At 48.0% G+C, this 18,483-nt stretch overlaps 1 protein-coding gene across 2 annotated transcripts in view; it reads right to left on the bottom strand.

Moving 5' to 3' along the window:
* Positions 1-18,483, bottom strand: part of NFKBIZ (NFKB inhibitor zeta) — a 329,859-nt gene that overhangs the window by 157,381 nt on the left and 153,995 nt on the right. For both annotated transcript variants that reach the window (XM_069637311.1, XM_069637312.1), the window contains exon 8: positions 2,353-2,416. In XM_069637311.1, the coding sequence (XP_069493412.1) occupies positions 2,353-2,416 (64 nt within the window). The remainder of the gene's footprint in view (positions 1-2,352; positions 2,417-18,483) is intronic.

The raw sequence follows: 18,483 nt of genomic DNA, 5'->3' as shown, positions 1-18,483 counted from the left end.
CAGGAAAATCCTTACAAGGACTTCCAGCGCCTGGGAAAGAAGAAGCTTTTCGCAGGCTACTGAAGGGATGGCTGTGTGCGTTTGCTGGCAGGATGTTGGCTGGGACTGTATGGTCCCAATCCACAAACTGGTTTCCTGCTCAGTGGAGGTCTTCATTCGGCCATTCCAAGGGTGTTCAGCTGTCCTTCACAGATTCTGGAACAGTTGACTAGCTGGACCCAATACCACTGCTTAAAGTGGCTGTGGTTCCTGTACAAAGCAGGCTTAGCCTGGAATAGCCTGGAACCCCTGAAGTAGTTTGGGGGGAGGGGAGAGGGCAGGGCGGAGGCAGTGTTTAAAGGAAATAGGGCTATAGGGGCGTAATGTTCTAACCCTAACTCTCCCTTGCCTGGCTAAGATTGGTGTGGTTTAGGATTTCCGAAAACAAAAACACACCCCACCCTTCCCTTGGGCTTCCCCCTGCAGGGTTTGGATTGGAAGAGAACCTGCCAGAACTTTACTTACCTTGCTTTTCTGTTTCTGGCACATTTACCTACAACCATTGGCTTTGGAAACTCTTGTTCGCGAATCACATATTAAACCCTCCCGCAACATGTGAATCTTATGAACTTGTGACTTTTACTAGACCCCATTTAGCAGAACAGGACTGATTAAGAACTAAGTTTTACTGCAAGCATTCTGTTTATATTACCAACCTTCTTAGTGGTCCCCAACTGGTTCTCAAATGCTAACAATTCTTTTCTTCACTTGCTTGGCCAAACACTGTTGCTTAAAGTATTGCATCACTGTTTTAAAGGTAAAGTGTTGATGTTCTGTTAGCCGAACCCCCAAATGACTATATATGTATATAATGTTGCTCCAGAAGAAAAGAAAAATCCAATACCTTAATCAGCAAAACAAAGGGGGTTCTGGGAGTCTCTCTACCAGCACGAGCACAGCCCATTGACCTGTTCTTGGGTGGATGGCCCCTGGGTGAGTCTCAACCAAGTCTTTAGCTCACTGTCCCTTTCACAGAGAAGAAATATCCCTGCATATCAGTCTTTGTCCTGCCCTGGGGCAGTCCATCACCGAAATTCTAGGCAATTCTCCTCTGAACAAGAGTACCAACAGAAACCCCATACACACGTTTCAGCCTTGTTGGGCATCATCAGTGAGGTGGAGTTGAGCCTCTCTGAGAACAGTGAGCAAGGGGTCCACGTCTGCATTCCCTTGGTAATTTAGGGTGAAACCCAAAGTTACTTAATATGCAAAACAAATGGGGGTTCTGGGAGTCTCTCTACCAGCACGCACGAACACAGCCCATTGACCTGTTCTTAGGTGGATGGCCCCTGGGAGAGTCTCAACCAAGACTCTTAAGTCTCCAATACCTTAATCAGGCTAACAGTCATTTATCTACCATATTTGCGAGCTTTCGTGGAATGTCGCCACTTCCTCAGGCAGCGATGGAATGAAACCTTTGACGAAAATCATACTTACCTCAGGCTTTCATTGCTTAGAGAGTATTCAAAAAGGCCAATAAATAATTGCATATTTCTGCACATCTTTGGTCTAACTTGAATTATTGGAGTGCTCAGTTTGTCTCATTGTAGCACTGGAGCACCCCAGACCCCCCCCCTGAGCCTAAGCTGTGCTGTGCTGCTCTGCTCTGCTATCCTATCCTACCTTAAGGGTATGGCTCGACATCAAGGTCTTCTCCATATTAACTAGAACAGGGTGCCCTCATAGAATTCACACCCATGGTAGATTGCAAAAATGTTTAAATGTTTTTGTGAAACAGTTTACCCGATATAACTGCATGATCTACTGCGATTAATGCATTTGGCATTTCTAACATCCCAGTGCCAGATCCTGTTACTAAGCCAATATTAGTTACTTTATTGGTGCTGCAAAGTGACATTGTTTCAGTCAGCGCCATATTAACCAAGATACACGTCAATGGTTATTCTCACCTAAATGCGGGTGATTGTGGGAGGTAAGTGGTCTTGTTCCTTCTTTGATTGTTTTGCAACATACAATCCTGAAGGCAACATAAAATGTGAGTAACCACCTCCGTAGGTCTTGCCTAAAGAAGATTTCCAGTGATATTTGAAGGAATTGATAAAAGTAGTATGTGTCTGCTACCAGTGACTATGGAGCTTCTCAAGAGCATTTGTCTTCATGGCATTCCTAGCAAGGGAGAGCAGACAGCCTAAAAAATGTCCACAGTGGTGATCTGTACAGAAGGTGCAACTAGGACAGGACTGGGAGAGCAGAAGGGTAGAGGATGCCCACATGACATCACAGGCACAGGGAGGGCAGGGAAGGAGAGTCAAGTAAGAACAAGAGAGCAACGGTAAATTATCAAGTCAGTACCTTCATAGTTGGTTGCTTCTGCGTCCAGATACAGGTGGTTTCCAATAATGGCCTTTTGGATTACCTAAGGGGAAAAAAAAGAAAATAATGTACTCTCCCAGTCCAGCAGTACCATTGCATCATACTAAAGAGTTTTCTAGCGGAGAAGACCTGAGACCTAAGCATCTTCACACAACGCAAGAATGGGCAGGAACTTTCCTTAAGAACTCAAATGTGGATCTCTATCCTACTCTTTTCATTCAATGTGAAAAGAGTGTTAACATTTAAAAAAAAAAAACGCATTTATGTATAAAAGAGCACCAAGAAACGTCAGCAGACAACACTTCTAACGGAACAAATACACTCTTCACAAATATTAAAACAGAACACTCTAGGGGACCATTTGCCTCCAATTCTGCTTCCCTGCTCCTGGGTATCCAAAGACCCCATTAAACGAGACTAATTATCATTCAAAACATTAGAATGATTAGACAAATAAGGGTACCGTTTACCATTTATGTCCGACCTACTGTAATCTAGAGACAGTCCCCTAGAGTGTTCTTTTTAAAATGGGCGATGAGTGCATTGGTTCTGTTAGAAGTGCAGTGTTTCGCCATTTCTTGGTGCACTTTTATATTTAAAAGACTTTTTTGGGGACAAAATATTTTGGCAAAATTGTTTGAGGAGTTTTCCTTAAGTTCACTTGAGGTACAACTTCATAAGACTATACCAATGATATACAGGTCCCCAACTCTAAGTATCAGTCTGTACTACTCATGAAATCTTGGTAGAGCAGTCAGCCTGATCATAAGAGGAAGATGTGAGCTGTAGGAAAGGGGTTAGGTCTATTTGATCTAAAGAAATTGACATTTTCTGATTTGAGCAAAATACATTTTTTCGAAAAAATACAAACCCCCCACCTCTCCCTAGGGAGATTTATCATTTTGCTTCATCCCCTCTCCTAGCGATAGAATAGGTTATTCATAACGCGCTTAATAGCCAGAGGTTTCCAAGTGCGGACCCGGGGATCGAACCTGTGTTGCTGCGTGTCGTATTGCTTCCAAGGCGAGCATGTTGCTGCTGAGCTATCCTCCCTAGACCCCCGCCAGCAGTTTTTGCTGGACTTCTGGAAATTTTTCTTTTAATGCTGAATGAGTGGAGCCTTTTTCCACTCATTCGTATGGGCTCTGTCTTTTGGAACTCTATTCTTTGTGAACCTACCTATGCTATGGAGTCTGACTGCTCCATAACTCTTAAAGGCATCTGTGTTTTACCACTGTAGCACACAATAAAGGGTCCTCCTTTAAGATTATTTTCCTATGTCCCTTAAGTAACTATAGTTCCTAAGGATAGAGTGATACTTGGCATCTCTCCCAAAACCGTTTAGTCCGAGAGATTGGCACACTCCACCTTCAGTGGAATGCCAAAAGGGATACTTGGCATCCCCTTTCTCTCTGCTCCTGTGACTTGTCAGAGAATCACCTAGTTATGGCTGGTGGCAGTGGACATGTTCTACCAACTATTGTGTATTTTGGGGCCTCCCTTGTTTTTTTGCCATTACTAGCGTGGTTGTTCTTGATTAGCCCTTCTTCTACCATTCTGGGAGGGAGAGGTCTATGTGCGCGTTTTGTCTTTGGCAGGAACCAGTAGGTATGCCCGCCTAGGCTCCAGAGTGTCTTCCACCGCCCTTGTCCTTTGTCTGACAGAGTGCCTGAATAGGGCCAGCTCCCACAGGGGGTTTGGCTGTCCTGATTGGAGAGCCAAACGCCCCTTTCTGTAAAACGCTGAGAGGAGTGTGTGCTGGAACTGTATAAAAAAGGCAAGGCTTTTAGAGTATAAAGCAAGTGGACCACTGGGAACAGAAAAACGAAGAAGACGACCAGAGATGCCTGCAGACCCTTTGCAGGACCGTGAAGCGGCCACTGCTGTCCTGACCCTGTTTTCTATGTGACTGAGGAGCTCCAAAGAGGACGACTGTTAGGGAGAATTCTCAAAAATGTGCCAATTCCCTTCTTCACCGTAGAGACCCCCAGCAACTTTGCTGGATTTTGAGGACTTGATTTTTTTTTACCTGGAGAGAGTGGGACTCTTTTTCCCACTCTCTCATGTATTTTGATGTGTTTTACCCGTGTTTTAATTTGGTTATGGAGTCTAACCAACTCCATAGTCATCATCCTTTCCTTTTGTGTCACACAGCACCTTCAGTGCAGTGGCACAGGGAAGCCTTTCAGGCTATCCCAAGGTGTAAATGCCTTCTCTGGGATAAACTACTGTTTCTCAGAGAAAGTAAAGTGAAATAGTGTGCAGGAGGGGTTGCTTAGTATTCCCTGTGTCTAGATACTCATGTAGCAGTCAAATGCTACCCTTTCCTCTTAGAATGGCTGGTGGCAGTGGTTTTACAACGAACTACCATGATTTTTCCCGACCACAAACTATTTGTAGCTCCGGTAGAGTTAAATCGCGGGAGCCATGTTTTTCAAGATGGCGTCTGAGCCCTCTTTGTTTAAACAGATCCCGGTCTTTTTTCGCCATTTCTTTTTGGAAAGGTCCTTCTAGAGTGTCTCTGTGCACCAAACCAGGTTTGGTCCCTTTGTTCCTTCGCCTTTGGCGGGCTTCAGGAGTGAAGACCGCCTCTGGCGCCCGAGTGTCTGGGATGGGCAGAAAGTGAGGGAGGTGCCCGAAACTCCCTGTGCTTAGTCTCCTAGGAGACCCAAATGCACTCTGGCGTGATTGGCTGGCTGACTGTCCGGCAAGGAGAGCCACCTTGCTGGGTGAGTGACAGCTAGGCTGGAATGAGTGGGAGAGAACTGAATAAAAGGCGAGTCCTTTGGCTTGGAAGGCAGAGTAGACCACTGAGACGAAAGAACCGAAGACGAGCTCGATGAGGACGGCTGCTGCAACTCCTGGACCATTGGTTTGCCCGGTGAAGCCCTGCTGCAGGTCCGAATCGCCTAGTTCACCTCGAAAGAGAAGCCCATGCAAGGCCGACTTCTCCCTTTGAGTTGGTGAGACCAATCAACTCAACAGTAAGCCACCTGGATACTCATCTCAGAGCTGGTTGCATTTTCCTCAGAGTGATGCAGGAAACAGAATAACCATGGAGAGAGACACCAGTTTGTGTGCTTGACTTACAGCTACCGGAATTGAAGTTTTGCCAGGCTTTTCGACTGTTCAAGTGCAGTGCAGGAGTCCTGACGTCCTCCATCTTGTCCCCACGACTGAGGCTCAGGAACAGCGAGATCTGCAGGAACTGCCATGAACAGAAGTCATCAGCTGCCTCTTTTTCTTCATTTGTAAGGTACTGTAAAAACCAGACTAAGAATACTTCTCTCGCGGTGAAAGTGCTTGAAACTTTTTTTTTTTTTTAAATCTTTTTTATTCAACTTGACAGCACAACAAAACAGACAGAGGGGCCACATGGCACCAAGGAGTGGTACATACAAGGCAAGAGGTAAATGATACATATTAATTAGCGTGAATCACATTAGTAAACAGAACAGGGAATCAATGCATTGATACATACACCAGAGGGGAAGGGGGGGGCATGGCGGATAAGGAGGACACAGTCTAGGGGGAGCCTCCCGGGGAAGCAGAGGGAGACACTGATGGCGTGGCTAGGGCCGACATGTAGGCACGAAATCTCGGCCAGATATCCCTCGGTCTGGAGTGAGGATGCTGCAACGTATTCCAGGATTGCTCCGTGTCGAGGGCCCAGGAGACCGCTCTGAGCCATTGCATGTAAGTAGGCGGTCTAGGCCGGAGCCAGCAGAGGAGTATACAGCGAACCGCCAGAAGCATGCATAGCCCAGCTAGTTTCCTAGAGTCACGGTGCAGCTGAGGGAAGTCATGGAACAAGCAGTGTAGTGGAGTTGGAGTAATGGGGTGTTCCAGGACATCTGACAAGGTGGCACAGATATCTAGCCAAAACTGGGTGAGTCGGGGGCAAAGCCACAGCATGTGTATATAGGAGGCCTGGTCAGCACCACATCTGGGACAGGAGGGAGGTGTGGTATTGAACATGCGATGTAATCTCATAGGGGTATGATGGTACCTGTGTAGGACTTTGAACTGGATGAGTTTGAATTTAGTGTTAAGAGACCTCATGAGTCCGGGCGCACATCCGAGACCATCTCTCGTCAGTGATATCGGAGCCAAGGTCCTCCTCCCATTTGCGACAGAGTTCGGTGAAACGGGGGGCCGCTTTTGTCTGGAGTAAGGAGTAAAGTCTGGACACCTTGCCTCTGAAGGAGATGTAGGAGCAGAGCTCTTCCAGCAAGGGCTCATCGGGGGGAATAGCGGGGAAGTCTGTATATCTGGCTTTGAGATGTTGGCGAAGTGAGGAGTATTGTAACCACGCCGATGGACGGCGCCTGAGCGGCGAGGGGAGATCAGACCATTCAATGAAGTTACCCTGGTTAAAGGCGTCACGTAGTTTCAGGAAGCCCGCAGCGGCCCAACGAGTGACCATGGATGTTGAGACGTGTGGGACGTCGGGGAAAAAAATTCCACAGTGGCAAGTCGCCGTGGAAGGGGTGAGGGGTGTGCACCGTGGACCAGAGTTTAGTGAGAGCCAAGGATGTGCTGACCACGGGGTTTGCCGAGTTTACGTCTGGGGGAACCGGTTGGAGGATCAGGGAGCCAATCTTGCGGTCGCACACAGATAGCCTCTCTAGGCGGACATGTGGGGGGGGGGGGGGGGGGGTCGGTGGTGTTGAACCAGTATGCGGAAAACTGTGACTGAGCTACTATCCCGTATCCAATAAAGTCGGGTGCGGCGAATCCGCCCAACGCTTTAGGGGAGGTAAGTGTGGTCAATTTGAGACGGACAGCACCGGAGTGCCAGAGGAAAGTGTTACATAGCCTGCGCAGTGATTGGAAGAAGTTGTCTCCAGGCCACAGCGGCAGATTAGTAAAACGGTACAGTAGTTGGGGCAATACAATCATTTTAAGAATTCCAATTCTGCCTGCAAGTGAGAGAGGAAGCCTAGTCCAGCTGGAGGTTTTGGTTTCCAGGTTAGTTAGGTAATTTTGGTAGTTATCACTTCGCAGTTGCAATGTGTGGCGGGAGACCACTATCCCAAGGTAGGTAAAGCTGGTGGGGGACCAGTTAAACCCATGCAGATCGAGGGGGGGCCGTGTAGATTCCGTGAGCGGAAATAATGTGGACTTGGAGCAGTTGACCCTCAGACCAGATATGGATCCAAAGCGAGTAACATCTGTCAAAATAGGGGGAAGGTTGATTTCGGGGGAGCGGACATATAGCAGGGCATCGTCGGCATACAGGGAGACTATGTCCGCCCGGCCGGACGTGCGCAGCCCCCTGTGTGAATGTGATTGGCGAATCATGTCCGCAAAGGGCTCCATTGCTATGGCAAAAATGAGTGGGGAAAAGGGGCAGCCCTGGCGAGTGCCCCTGGATATCTGAAAGGAGGGAGATAATCTGTCCTCCGTGCGGACCCTAGCCGACGGGGCGGTGTACAGCAGCTTTATCCAGGAACGGAAGTTGGGGCCAAATCTACATTTCTCGAGTACACACCACAGGTATCTCCACGAGACCGAGTCAAAAGCCTTCTGCATATCCAGTGTAGCCGCCACTGCCTGTGTGGCTGGGTCTATTCTGCTAAGTACATTGAAAAGCCTCCTTAAGTTTAGGGAAGTAGACCTCCCCGGAACAAATCCAGCCTGATCTGGGTGAATAATGTGAGACATGCTCGGGGCTAGGCGGTTGGCTAGTAGTTTAGCGTATATCTTAATATCGCTATTAATAAGTGAGAGGGGTCGGTAGGCGCTACATTGCGTGGGAGTCTTACCAGGTTTGAGGAGCACTGTAATCAGTGCCTCTCGCAAGGACGGTGGAAGTATACCCCTGTCGCATGATTCTTCCCAGAGGGCGAGTAAGTGTGGCACTAGTTGGGTCTTGTATAACTTGTAGAAGTCCATTGGTAACCCATCCGGGCCGGGAGCTTTTCCGGATGCTAGCGAATCGATGGCATCTACGACATCCTGGAGGGTAAAGGTCCTTTCGAGGGCGGCCATGGCATCCGGTGATAGGACCGATAATGGTAGGCTCTCTAAGAAGGATTCAATTTCAGAAGTCTGGGCACTATCCGCCTCCATGTACAGGGCAGTGTAAAAGGAATAGAATTCTAGATTGATGTCACGGGGGGATGTGGCGAGGGTACCATTAGGCCTAGCAATGGCTGGAATGCTAGGTGCGCTGAATTCACGGCGCAGCAGTCTAGCCAACATCCTTCCGGGGCGCTCGCCCTCGCCATATTTCCTGGCGATCTGGGGGGAGTCCAGGAACTTGACCTCACGGTCAGCAAGGTCTCGGAATTTGTGCAGCTCAGAACTCAATAGCGCTAGAGTAGCAGGTGAGTGATCAACGGCGTACTGGGCTTCGTAAACCGATAGGGCCGACTCGCTAGTGGCGATATCGGCGCGGATGTCTTTCAGCATGCATTGCTTTTGGAGATAACGACCCCTCTGGTGTGTGCTTTGAAGGCCTCCCAGAGTACAGCTTGTGTTGTGACAGAATTTGTGTTAAACTCAAAGTATTCCTCAATAGAGGATTCAAGTTCGGAGGCAAAGGTCTGGTCGAGTAGTATATTAGGGCTCATTCTCCACTGCCTAGTTCTGTTGGCGTCCGGGCCCCAATTTAGGGAGAGGAGGACTGGTGAGTGGTCCGATAATGTTCTGGGGAGGATGGCTAAGTGAGTTATGCATCTGATCAATGTGTCTGTGACAATCTGTCAATTCTCGAGTGTGAGTCGTGTACAGAAGAGTAAAAGGAGTATGTACGGTCCATGGGGTACATCAGACGCCATGCGTCGATCAGGGATAAACGGGGGAGCGATGTGCTTGAAACTTTTGCAACTCACAGCCCTAATCAGCTTGTGACCCACATATGATTCTTCTTGCTACTAACTACGTCTAAGAACTTTGGCAAAGACTTTTCCGTTTAACTGCCAGAACTGCTATATCCTATCCAAGATCCAAGGCCCATTGACTTAGGCCTAGCCTATTGAATTTAATTGACTCTTCTGGTGGACTCAAAATATTTGCACGGTATGAGAAAAATTGTAACCTTATAACCTTTGGCTTTTACTCCTCTTTGAAAAGTATTCTGAATGCTACAGTAAGATATTAATTTCCCCTGCACCCTTATTACTAAAAAGGTACCTGTAATTGTAGGTAGTGTTTGTGAGCCATTGCAATAGGGTCTTATCTGATTCAGAAGTGTACAGTAATGAAGTATATTTGTGTTAGATATAATTGCCTCCTTCTCTTGAATGTTTTATAATTGACAGGCTAATAAATTAATAAGTGTTAAACTAAGAAACCTTCAGTGTAAGAGTTTATTTGAACACCTGTGATTGTAGACCTCTGTGTAACATCATTACAGTTCACATTCCCCCTTGAGCTAAGCCTGGCTGCTCAGCAACGCTACCAAAACTGTAGTACAGACTTATACCAAAGGTTGGTTTTGCTTACACCTGTAGTCATAGTTGCTTGTAGTGTTCCCAGAGGGTACTGCATTCAAACTTTGCCTAACGACTCCTTCCCTTTGGCTGGTGGGAAGAACCAGTCCCAAGACTAACTTTCCCAAGACTAACTTTGAAACTAGCCATCTCCCGAGGTCCTAGGAGCATCCATAGCTTCGGAACCCCAATACCAGAAGACCTACAGCCCATTTCGAGTGCATCGTCGTGGAAAGCCGGAATCCTTCCAAATCTGTGGTGAGCCCGTATGGACACTACATAGATCCCGTCCAACTCGCAGGAAGCGAAGAAGATTGACCGGGCGATCCATGTCCTTTGTTGGTGCTGCTGAAAAGGCGCCAAACCCACAGAGCTGAAAGACATGCTAAAGGTGTTCCCTCGAGACAGCTGTTTAAAGACACTATCCATTGTCTTGCTTTTTGTCACCAGACCAACTAATCTGGAGGTTGGGGCCAGAGCTGCCACATCGCATAGAAGCAAACAAACACTTCTTCAAACCAAAAGTTACTCTGCGGGGGGGGGGGGGGGGGGGAGGTATCGCTTACCCGATTCCAAGATGTCGCTCAAGCGTTTGCGCATGTATGTTACATCCTGGCCGCGATCGGCCGCTTTTTCATGTAAAGCGGATTCGACCCGAGGCAGATTGCATATGCGGGCTTCACTTTGGAACAGTTACCAGTTGCCATGGCGCCTCTCGGCCAGGCGAGGGAAGCCACGTCAGGCGACCAGATTCCTGCGTGCCGGACTTGACCGGAAGCCCCGCTCCCCTGCAGCATAAGACTCGCTCTCTCCCGGCAGCTTGTTGCTGCTAATTGTGGCATTGTACCGTTTTACACTCTGTTCCTTCGCATCATTCCTGTGCGATTCCTTCCGATTTCCTGGCTCCTTGACCTCCGCCTGCTTCCCGGATTTCTTGCCTGTTCCCTGTTGGCTCTGTCTCTAGTCCGCACATTATTGACCTGGACCGCTCTCGGATTGCTTTCTCCCGTACGACTGGCTACTCACTTGCAAGTCTCCGTTTACCTACGGGACTGCTCCAGCCTCGCGCTCACTGCCTCCCTGCAGTTTGTAGCGGTACAGCTCCTCCGGTTCATGCAGCCTTTGTTATTTTATCCCCGACGTTGATCAAGTTCTGCAGTGATCACCATTGTTTGGGAATCCATCTTTTCAGGTCTGTTATGTGGTTATTCTTTAATAAGGCAGTTTTGACCTAGTTATCTTCATACTCATAAGTAGTGAGTCTGTTTTCTCTTCAGGTTCTTCAACCAAGGGGCCCCATACCAAACAACCTAGGTAGTCCAGTTACTGTCTTCTGTACTTGTTGCCTGAATTTGATTATATTCCACCATTAATATTCTTGTGGTTCCTTTTCAGCATTGGTTTGGCGGTGCGTGTTTTCCACGCTTTTTTAGGCGATTGACATCTCTGTCCGTTTCTGGATTTGAACAGCAGAGAGGTACATCGTGGAAAAGAGCCACTCTTTTAGAAGAAGCCTGAATCTAGAATTCAGGGGAGCTGGAACATCAGAGGTTAAGGTCGACTCTCTGTGCAGACTACTTCTTCGAGGTCTTCTCATCCCACGTGCTATCCTAATGATGGAGCGGTGAATAACAGAATTAGCAGCCTTTAAAATGTCCATGGAGGCTAGCGACGCCCTTACACAAATAGTGCAAATGGTCACTGATCTACGAACAGACTTGACCAATGCACAAGAGGCTCTGCACCAACGTATGGACGCCATCCAAGCCTTGGTGACTACACCAGCCTCACAGTTATCGGGTGCTGGGGCTACGGCTTCAGGATCCGGTTTTCCAGCTCCCGCTCAGGAAACGGCCCCCATAATGCTCACCATCAGTTTCCACTGACCCCTCCAGAACGCTTTCTTGGTGACCCTAAACAATACAGGACTTTTGTCAATCAGTGTAAACTGCATTTTTTGTGTCGTCCTGCTTCCTTCCCCTCCACTACTAAGGCCGCTTTTGTCTTATCACATTTGGGTGGTACTGCAGCAGCCTGGCTAATCCGTTGATGGAAACCAATAGCCATGTTCTTTACAACTGTGATGCTCTTCTCACTATGAGTAAAGTGTTTGACAGCCGTTATACCACCCAAGCTCCTCTTGAAACAGACAATGGAATAACTCCCTCCTGGCCTATTTAGCTCACTTTAACCAGCTGGCAGCTGAGACGGATTGGCCCGAGGAAAAGAAGACCGCGGTCTTCTATCAGGACTTTCGGATGAGCTTAAGGACATCCTCTCTGCTGTACCGGTTGTCCCCACGGTATTTGGGGAATTGCTGGATTTATTCCTTAAAATCGATGCACGCAAAGAGGAGAGGCGTGGAGAAAAGAAATCGGCTTTATTTACGTCAGCGGCTGCAGACACTACCTCTCCCACACTACCTGCCCCTGCCCGTATGCAGATTGGGGCGGTTAGGGGCCCGCTAACGCCTGCCCAACGTGAATGCCGTAGGTCGCACAACTTGTGCATGTATTGCGGGGCATCTGATTATTTGTTGCCTGAATGTCCCAAAAAACCTAAACGAAAGGCGGGAAACGCCAAATCCCGACAGTAGAAGGAGTTCCTATGTCGGGAGGTCCAACTTTGTACTCTATGTTGAATTCCATTCAATTGGTGCAACTCCCTGTCACCTTCTCTCTAACCCATGGAGGAAGCTTTAAGGCTTCAGCGGTGATAGACTCGGGAGCAACGGGCAACTATCTAGACCAGGACTTTGCCTCTCTATCTGGGATACCACTAACCCGCAAAAGAACACCTGAAGTAGTTAACGCAGTCGATGGTTCAGTCCTTGTCTCAGGGATGGTAACACACCAGACAATCCCTCTCGTTACGAGTACAGAAGGAGGACATACTGAGGAGATCACTTTTGACATTATTAAAGCTCCTGCATAAAAGGTCATCCTCGGTATACCGTGGTTGCAATTCCACAACCCCGTCATTGGCTGGTCCACACACCAGATCCAGTTTCCTTCTGCCGTCTGCAATACCCAATGCACTACATTGCTTGGGATAAGCAACAGTAGGCTTGTCAAGGCGATGGTGTCCTCTACTATGCATTTCGGGGCTGTCTCCGCTCCAAACACTGTCCTGTCCGGTGTACCCCCTCAATATGCAGAATTTGCAGATGTGTTTGACAAAGGAATGGCAGAAACCCTTCATCCGCATTGGATTTACGATTGTCTGATCGATTTAGTACCAAGTGGCAAGATAACAGCCGGAAGAGTGTATTCCCTCACTCTCAAAGAGGACACTGTGTTCAAAGAATACATAGACAAGGCACCTGCTATGAGTTTCATCTGTCCTTCAAAATCCCCGGTGGCCGCTCCACTCTTTTTCGTTCCTAAAAAAGAAGGCGGCCTACGCCCCTGCATCGATTATCGCGCCTTGAATGCAGTGACCATTAAAAATCAATACCCGCTTCCTCTGATCAGTTCTCCTTGACCAATTAGGATCAAAAAATCTTCACAAAGCTTGATCTCAGAGGGGCCTATAATCTGGTACGCATGAGAGAAGGGGACGAATGGAAAACCGTGTTTAAGACGCGTTACGGCCTTTTCGAATACCTTGTAATGCCCTTTGGGCTCTAATGCCCCAGCTACCTTCCAGGCGTTTATGAATGACCTATTTCACGACATCCTGGATCGGTATGTGGTTATCTACCTGGATGAAATTCTAGTGTATTCACGAGATCTATCTAGTCATTCAACACGTCAGAACCGTGCTCCACCAAGAGACCATAATCTATTCATAAAGGCTTAAAAATGCGTTTTCCACGCCTCAGAAGTGGAATTCCTGGGGTCGACCTTACTAATCAAGGTGTTTGTATAAGCCAATCAAAAGTCAAAGCAATCCTGGCCAATACCCATATTGGTTAAGACACTGCAATATTTTCTGGGGTTCGCCAACTTTCACAGGCGTTTTATCAATGGTTTCTCTGATATATCAGCCCCCCCTCACCTCTTTGCGCAGTGATATGACAATGCATTACTTACCGTAAAAGCATTTCTGATGGTTGTATCTGCTTAGATTCACATGCTGTGCATAGGTCCGACATCCAGTGGTCACTGCGGAGAATTGCATTTTGTTTTTCGTAGTCGAAAAGGGGACGTCGACAAGGCGTGTGTGTAACACTATCCCTATAGTGACGTGCGTTGTACCCACAATCCCTCACGCGTCAAGGTCCCTCTGTTTGTATTTTTCTGCCCTGAGGGAGCCTTATAGACGTGAGTGAGTACAGAAAAGAGAGATATAAAAGGAAGTCTATGTTCCTTCCATCCGAGCGGGGAGGAAGGGTGGGCGCATGTGAATCTAAGCAGATACAACCATCAGAAATGCTTTTACGGTAAGTAATGCATTGTCTTCTGATGTTTGTTAATCTGCTTAGAATCACATGCTGTGCATAGACTAGCGAGCAGTACCCGGAGTTGGCGGTGGGTTATGAGAAGGAACAGTAGAGAAAAGATGTCTTAATACTGCCTGTCCCACCTGGGAGTCAGATCTAGAGTGTGCATCTAGACAGTAGTGTTTTGTAAAGGTGTGCACAGAACTCCAGGTAGCCGCTTTGCAGATGGACTCAAGGGGAACATTTGCAATGAATGCTATGGAAGCCCCCGTGCCTCGAGTGGAATGTGCTCTTGGCTTGAAGGGTAGTTCTCTCTTAGCAAGAGTGTAACAGAGAGTGATGCATTGAACAATCCATCTAGATATAGTGGATTTTGAGACCGCATCTCCTTCTTTTCCTGCTGCCACCGAGACAAAGAACTGATTAGTCTTTCTCAGTGGTCTGGTTCTTTCCATGTAGAACATGACAGCTCTGCGTACATCTAGTGTATGCAGACTTTTTTCTCCCGAGCTGGAAGGGTTTTGAAAGAACGTTGGTAGTTCTATAGTTTGGTTTACATGAAATTTCGAGATAAATTTAGGTGCAAACCTTGGGTGTGTGCGTAGAACCACCTTATCTTTGTGAACTGTTACGAAGGGGTCTAGTACAGAAAGAGCCTGTAGTTCACTTACTCTCCTAATGGAGGTGATAGCTATTAGGAAAGCAGTCTTAAGGGTGATATCTTTAAGAGTTGCCTTGTGCATGGGTTCGAAGGGAGGGCCCATGAGTCTGGAAAGTACCACATTTAAGTCCCATCCGGGAGCTGGGTTAGCTATCGGAGGGTGTATCCTCTTTACCCCCTCCATGAAGGCTTTGATAACTGGTTTCTTCCACCACGACACTTTAAGTTGGGAAGTGGTGTATGCAGAAAGTGCCGCTAGGTGGACTTTAATGGAATTGAACACTAAACCTGAATCCAGTAAATGGGTCAAGTATAGAATAATGTCAGTAGGAGAGCAGTCAACTGGGTTGATGCTAGTACCTCTACACCAGATAACGAATCTTTTCCATTTGCTAGAATAGCAGTGTCGAGTATTAGGTTTTCTGGCTTCCCTGAGGATGTCCATACATCTCTGTGGGAGTTGTAAATGTCCAAATTCTATGATCTCAGGAGCCAGGCTGCTAAGTTCATGGTCTGAGGGCATGGATGCAGTGTCCTGCCCTTGTCTTGTGACAGCATGTTGTACGGGCAGGGAAGTTTCATTGGGGAAGATAGGGACATCTCCATCAAGTGAGCGAACCATGGCTGCCGGGCCCACATTGGGGCCACTAGTATCATGGTAACCTGCTCCTGGTGCATCTTGTGCACCACTTTGTTGAGAAGGGGAGTCGGGGGAAAGGCGTAAACAAATTTCCCTGACCACTGAATCGACAGACTGTTCCCCTTGGACTGGTTCTGGGGGTACCTGGAGGCGTAACTTTGGCATTGTGAGTTCTCCAGGGTTGCGAACAGGTCTATTTCCGGGAATCCCCATTGCGTGAAGACGTCTAAGACGATGTCTTCGTGCAATTGCCATTCGTACTCTTCGGGCAGGGGGAAGTCTCTGCTGAGTTTGTCTGCTAGCAGATTGAGTTCCCCTGGTACATGTTGTGATAGTATGAACATGTTGTGTCTGAGAGCCCACTTCCATATATTCTGGGACAGCTTGGACAGTCCTGGAGAGTGAGTGCCCCCTTGCTTGTTGAGGTAGTACATGGCTGTGGTGCTGTCTGTGAGGACCATCACTGTCTTTCCTTGTAAGTGTTCCTGAAAGGCTTTCAGTGCTTTGAACACCGCTAGTAGTTCCAGCAGGTTTATATGCTTGGATGCTAAACTCGGAGTCCACACTCCGTGTGCCGTCTGATGGGATAGGTGAGCCCCCCATCCTGTAAGGGATGCGTCTGTGGTTAGAGTGGCTTCCACTGCGGGTGTGGCAAAAGTTTTCCCTAATAACAGGTTTTCTTTTGTCCACCACCGTAGCGAGAGAACCAAGGCCTGCGAGACCACCACTAGATCGTCCCATTGTCCGCTGGCCTGACACCACTGGCTGTAGAGCCACTCTTGCATTGGGCGCATGCGCAGGCGCGCGTGAGGTACCAAATAAATACATGACGCCATCATCCCTAGCAAGCGCATTGCTTTGCGTACCGTCACCTCTCGGCCTGCTACATAATGGGGAATTTGAAACAGCATGTTTTGGACCCTCTCGTTGGAGGGGAATACGAGGCCGTCCTTTGTTCGAATTAGAGCCTCTAGGAATTGTTTGGTTTGGCTGGGGTCTAAGCTGGACTTCTTTTCGTTGATGGAGAAGCCTAGTTGGGACAAAAGGTCTACGGTCTTTTGGGTATTGGAGAAGCATGTTTCGTAAGAATCCCCTGTTATGAGCCAGTCGTCGAGGTAAGGGTATACCGGGATGGATAATCTGCGCAGGTGGGCCGCTGCCACTGCCAGTACTTTCGTGAATACCCTTGGTGCAGATGCTATCCCGAAGGGTAGTACTCTGAACTGGTAGTGTTTGTCCTCTATTTTGAACCTGAGGTATTTTCTGTGCGATGTCAACATTAAAATATGAAAGTATGCATCTTTCATGTCCAGTGTTGTCATGTAATCCCCTTGTGATAACAGTGGGATTACCTCCTGTAAGGTCACCATACGAAACTTTTGGGGTTTGACAAATATGTTCGCTGGGCGCAGATCTAATACAGGGCGCATGGTTAAGTCCTTTTTGGGTACAAGGAAGTACACTGAATAAATACCTTCTGTTACCTGTGATAGGGGGACGGGCTCTATAGCTTCTTTCTTCAGTAGTTCTTCCACCTCTTGAAGAAGAATGGAGAGGTGTTGCGGTGTCATGCGCCGGTTCCGTGGGGGTTTGTACTTCGGGGAACCGTTGAACTCGATGCAGTATCCGTGGGCTATGGTGGATAATACCCAACGGTCTGACGTGATTCCCTCCCATGCTGAAAGGAACGATGTTAGCCGGCCCCCGACCGGTGATGCATGGGAGGGGACCCGAATTTTCGGGTCATTTGCTGGTATTGGGCGTGGAACCTCTGGGGCTGGAGCCACGACCTCTTCCTTTGCCACGGCGTTGGCCTCTTTGACTGAACTGGGTGTTACCCTGGTTAGTGGGCCAGTTGGAGCCAGAGTAATATTGTTGTTGTTGGTTCTGCTGCTGTCTTTGGCCACGAAAGGAGCGTTTATTACCATAGCCTCGCCTGTTAGGGGGCCTAGAAATTTGATCCAGAGTCTTGATGGTATCAAACTCTTTTTTAGCATGTTCTAGGGCCTCATCTACTGCTTTCCCAAACAGATGCGTCTGTTCAATGGGTTTATTTATGAGGGAGGCTTGGGTTTCGGGCTTAAAACCTGAATTGCGTAGCCAAACGTGGCGCTTGAGAAGTATTCCCTGCACTAGGGAGCGGCCAGCCGTCTCAGCGGCATCTAGGGAGTTTTTAACGATGCCCTGGTTTACCAGTGTGCCCTCTGATATTATAGCTAGCAGGCGAGAACGCAGAGGTTCAGGTGCTTCCTCTGCTTCGCTGCGCAGTTTGTTCCACTGTGCATCTGCGTAGCTAGCTAAAAGTGAGTTGTTATTAGCAATTCTAGTAGAGAAGGCGGCGGAGGTCGTGATTCTCTTCCCCAGTGCGTAGAGTTTTTTGCCTTCTTTGTCTGGAGGTGCTTCACTAGTGGATAGTGGCACCCCTGCTCTTTTTCTTGTGTTGGTAACCACAAGGGAGTCCAGAATAGAGTGTCCTCTGATGTATAAAGGGTCAGAGGATGAAGGGCTGAAGAGCTTTTCTATTCTAGGGTTGACCCCTCTTACTAAAGCTGGGTTAGTAAGGGAAGGAGAAATTCTTCTTTTAATAGAAGCCAGGAGTGGAATAGATTGGCTAACAGGGGCTTTTTCTTTGATGACTTTTTCTACAAAGTCAATGTCTGGAAGCGTTTCCCCTGTATCAATCTCAAAATGCGCTGCTGCCTTGTGCAATAGTGCATTGAGGGAAGGTTGGTCATCTATGGGAGAGGAGTTCCCATGTGAATCCTTGAGAGGAGAAGGGAGAAAGGCCTCAGGGTCTGAATGTACTGATGGGGATTGCCAAGGCTGCACTGACGGTGAATGCCAGGGCTGCGAGGTAGCTGTATCCTCTTCGAACCCTGTAGCAGTGGTGTAAGGATCTTCTTCGAACCCCTCTTCCTCAAGTTCTACCTCTTCTTCTCCACCCAAACCCTCCTCATCTTCTTGGAGGTATTGCTCCTCCTCAGTG

This window comes from Ambystoma mexicanum, chromosome 7p (assembly GCF_040938575.1).
Source record: "Ambystoma mexicanum isolate Mex_15411 chromosome 7p, UKY_AmexF1_1, whole genome shotgun sequence".
Lineage (NCBI taxonomy): Eukaryota > Metazoa > Chordata > Amphibia > Caudata > Ambystomatidae > Ambystoma > Ambystoma mexicanum.
Note: the sequence above shows the minus strand (reverse complement) of the source record. Positions and strands in the feature narration are given on the sequence as shown.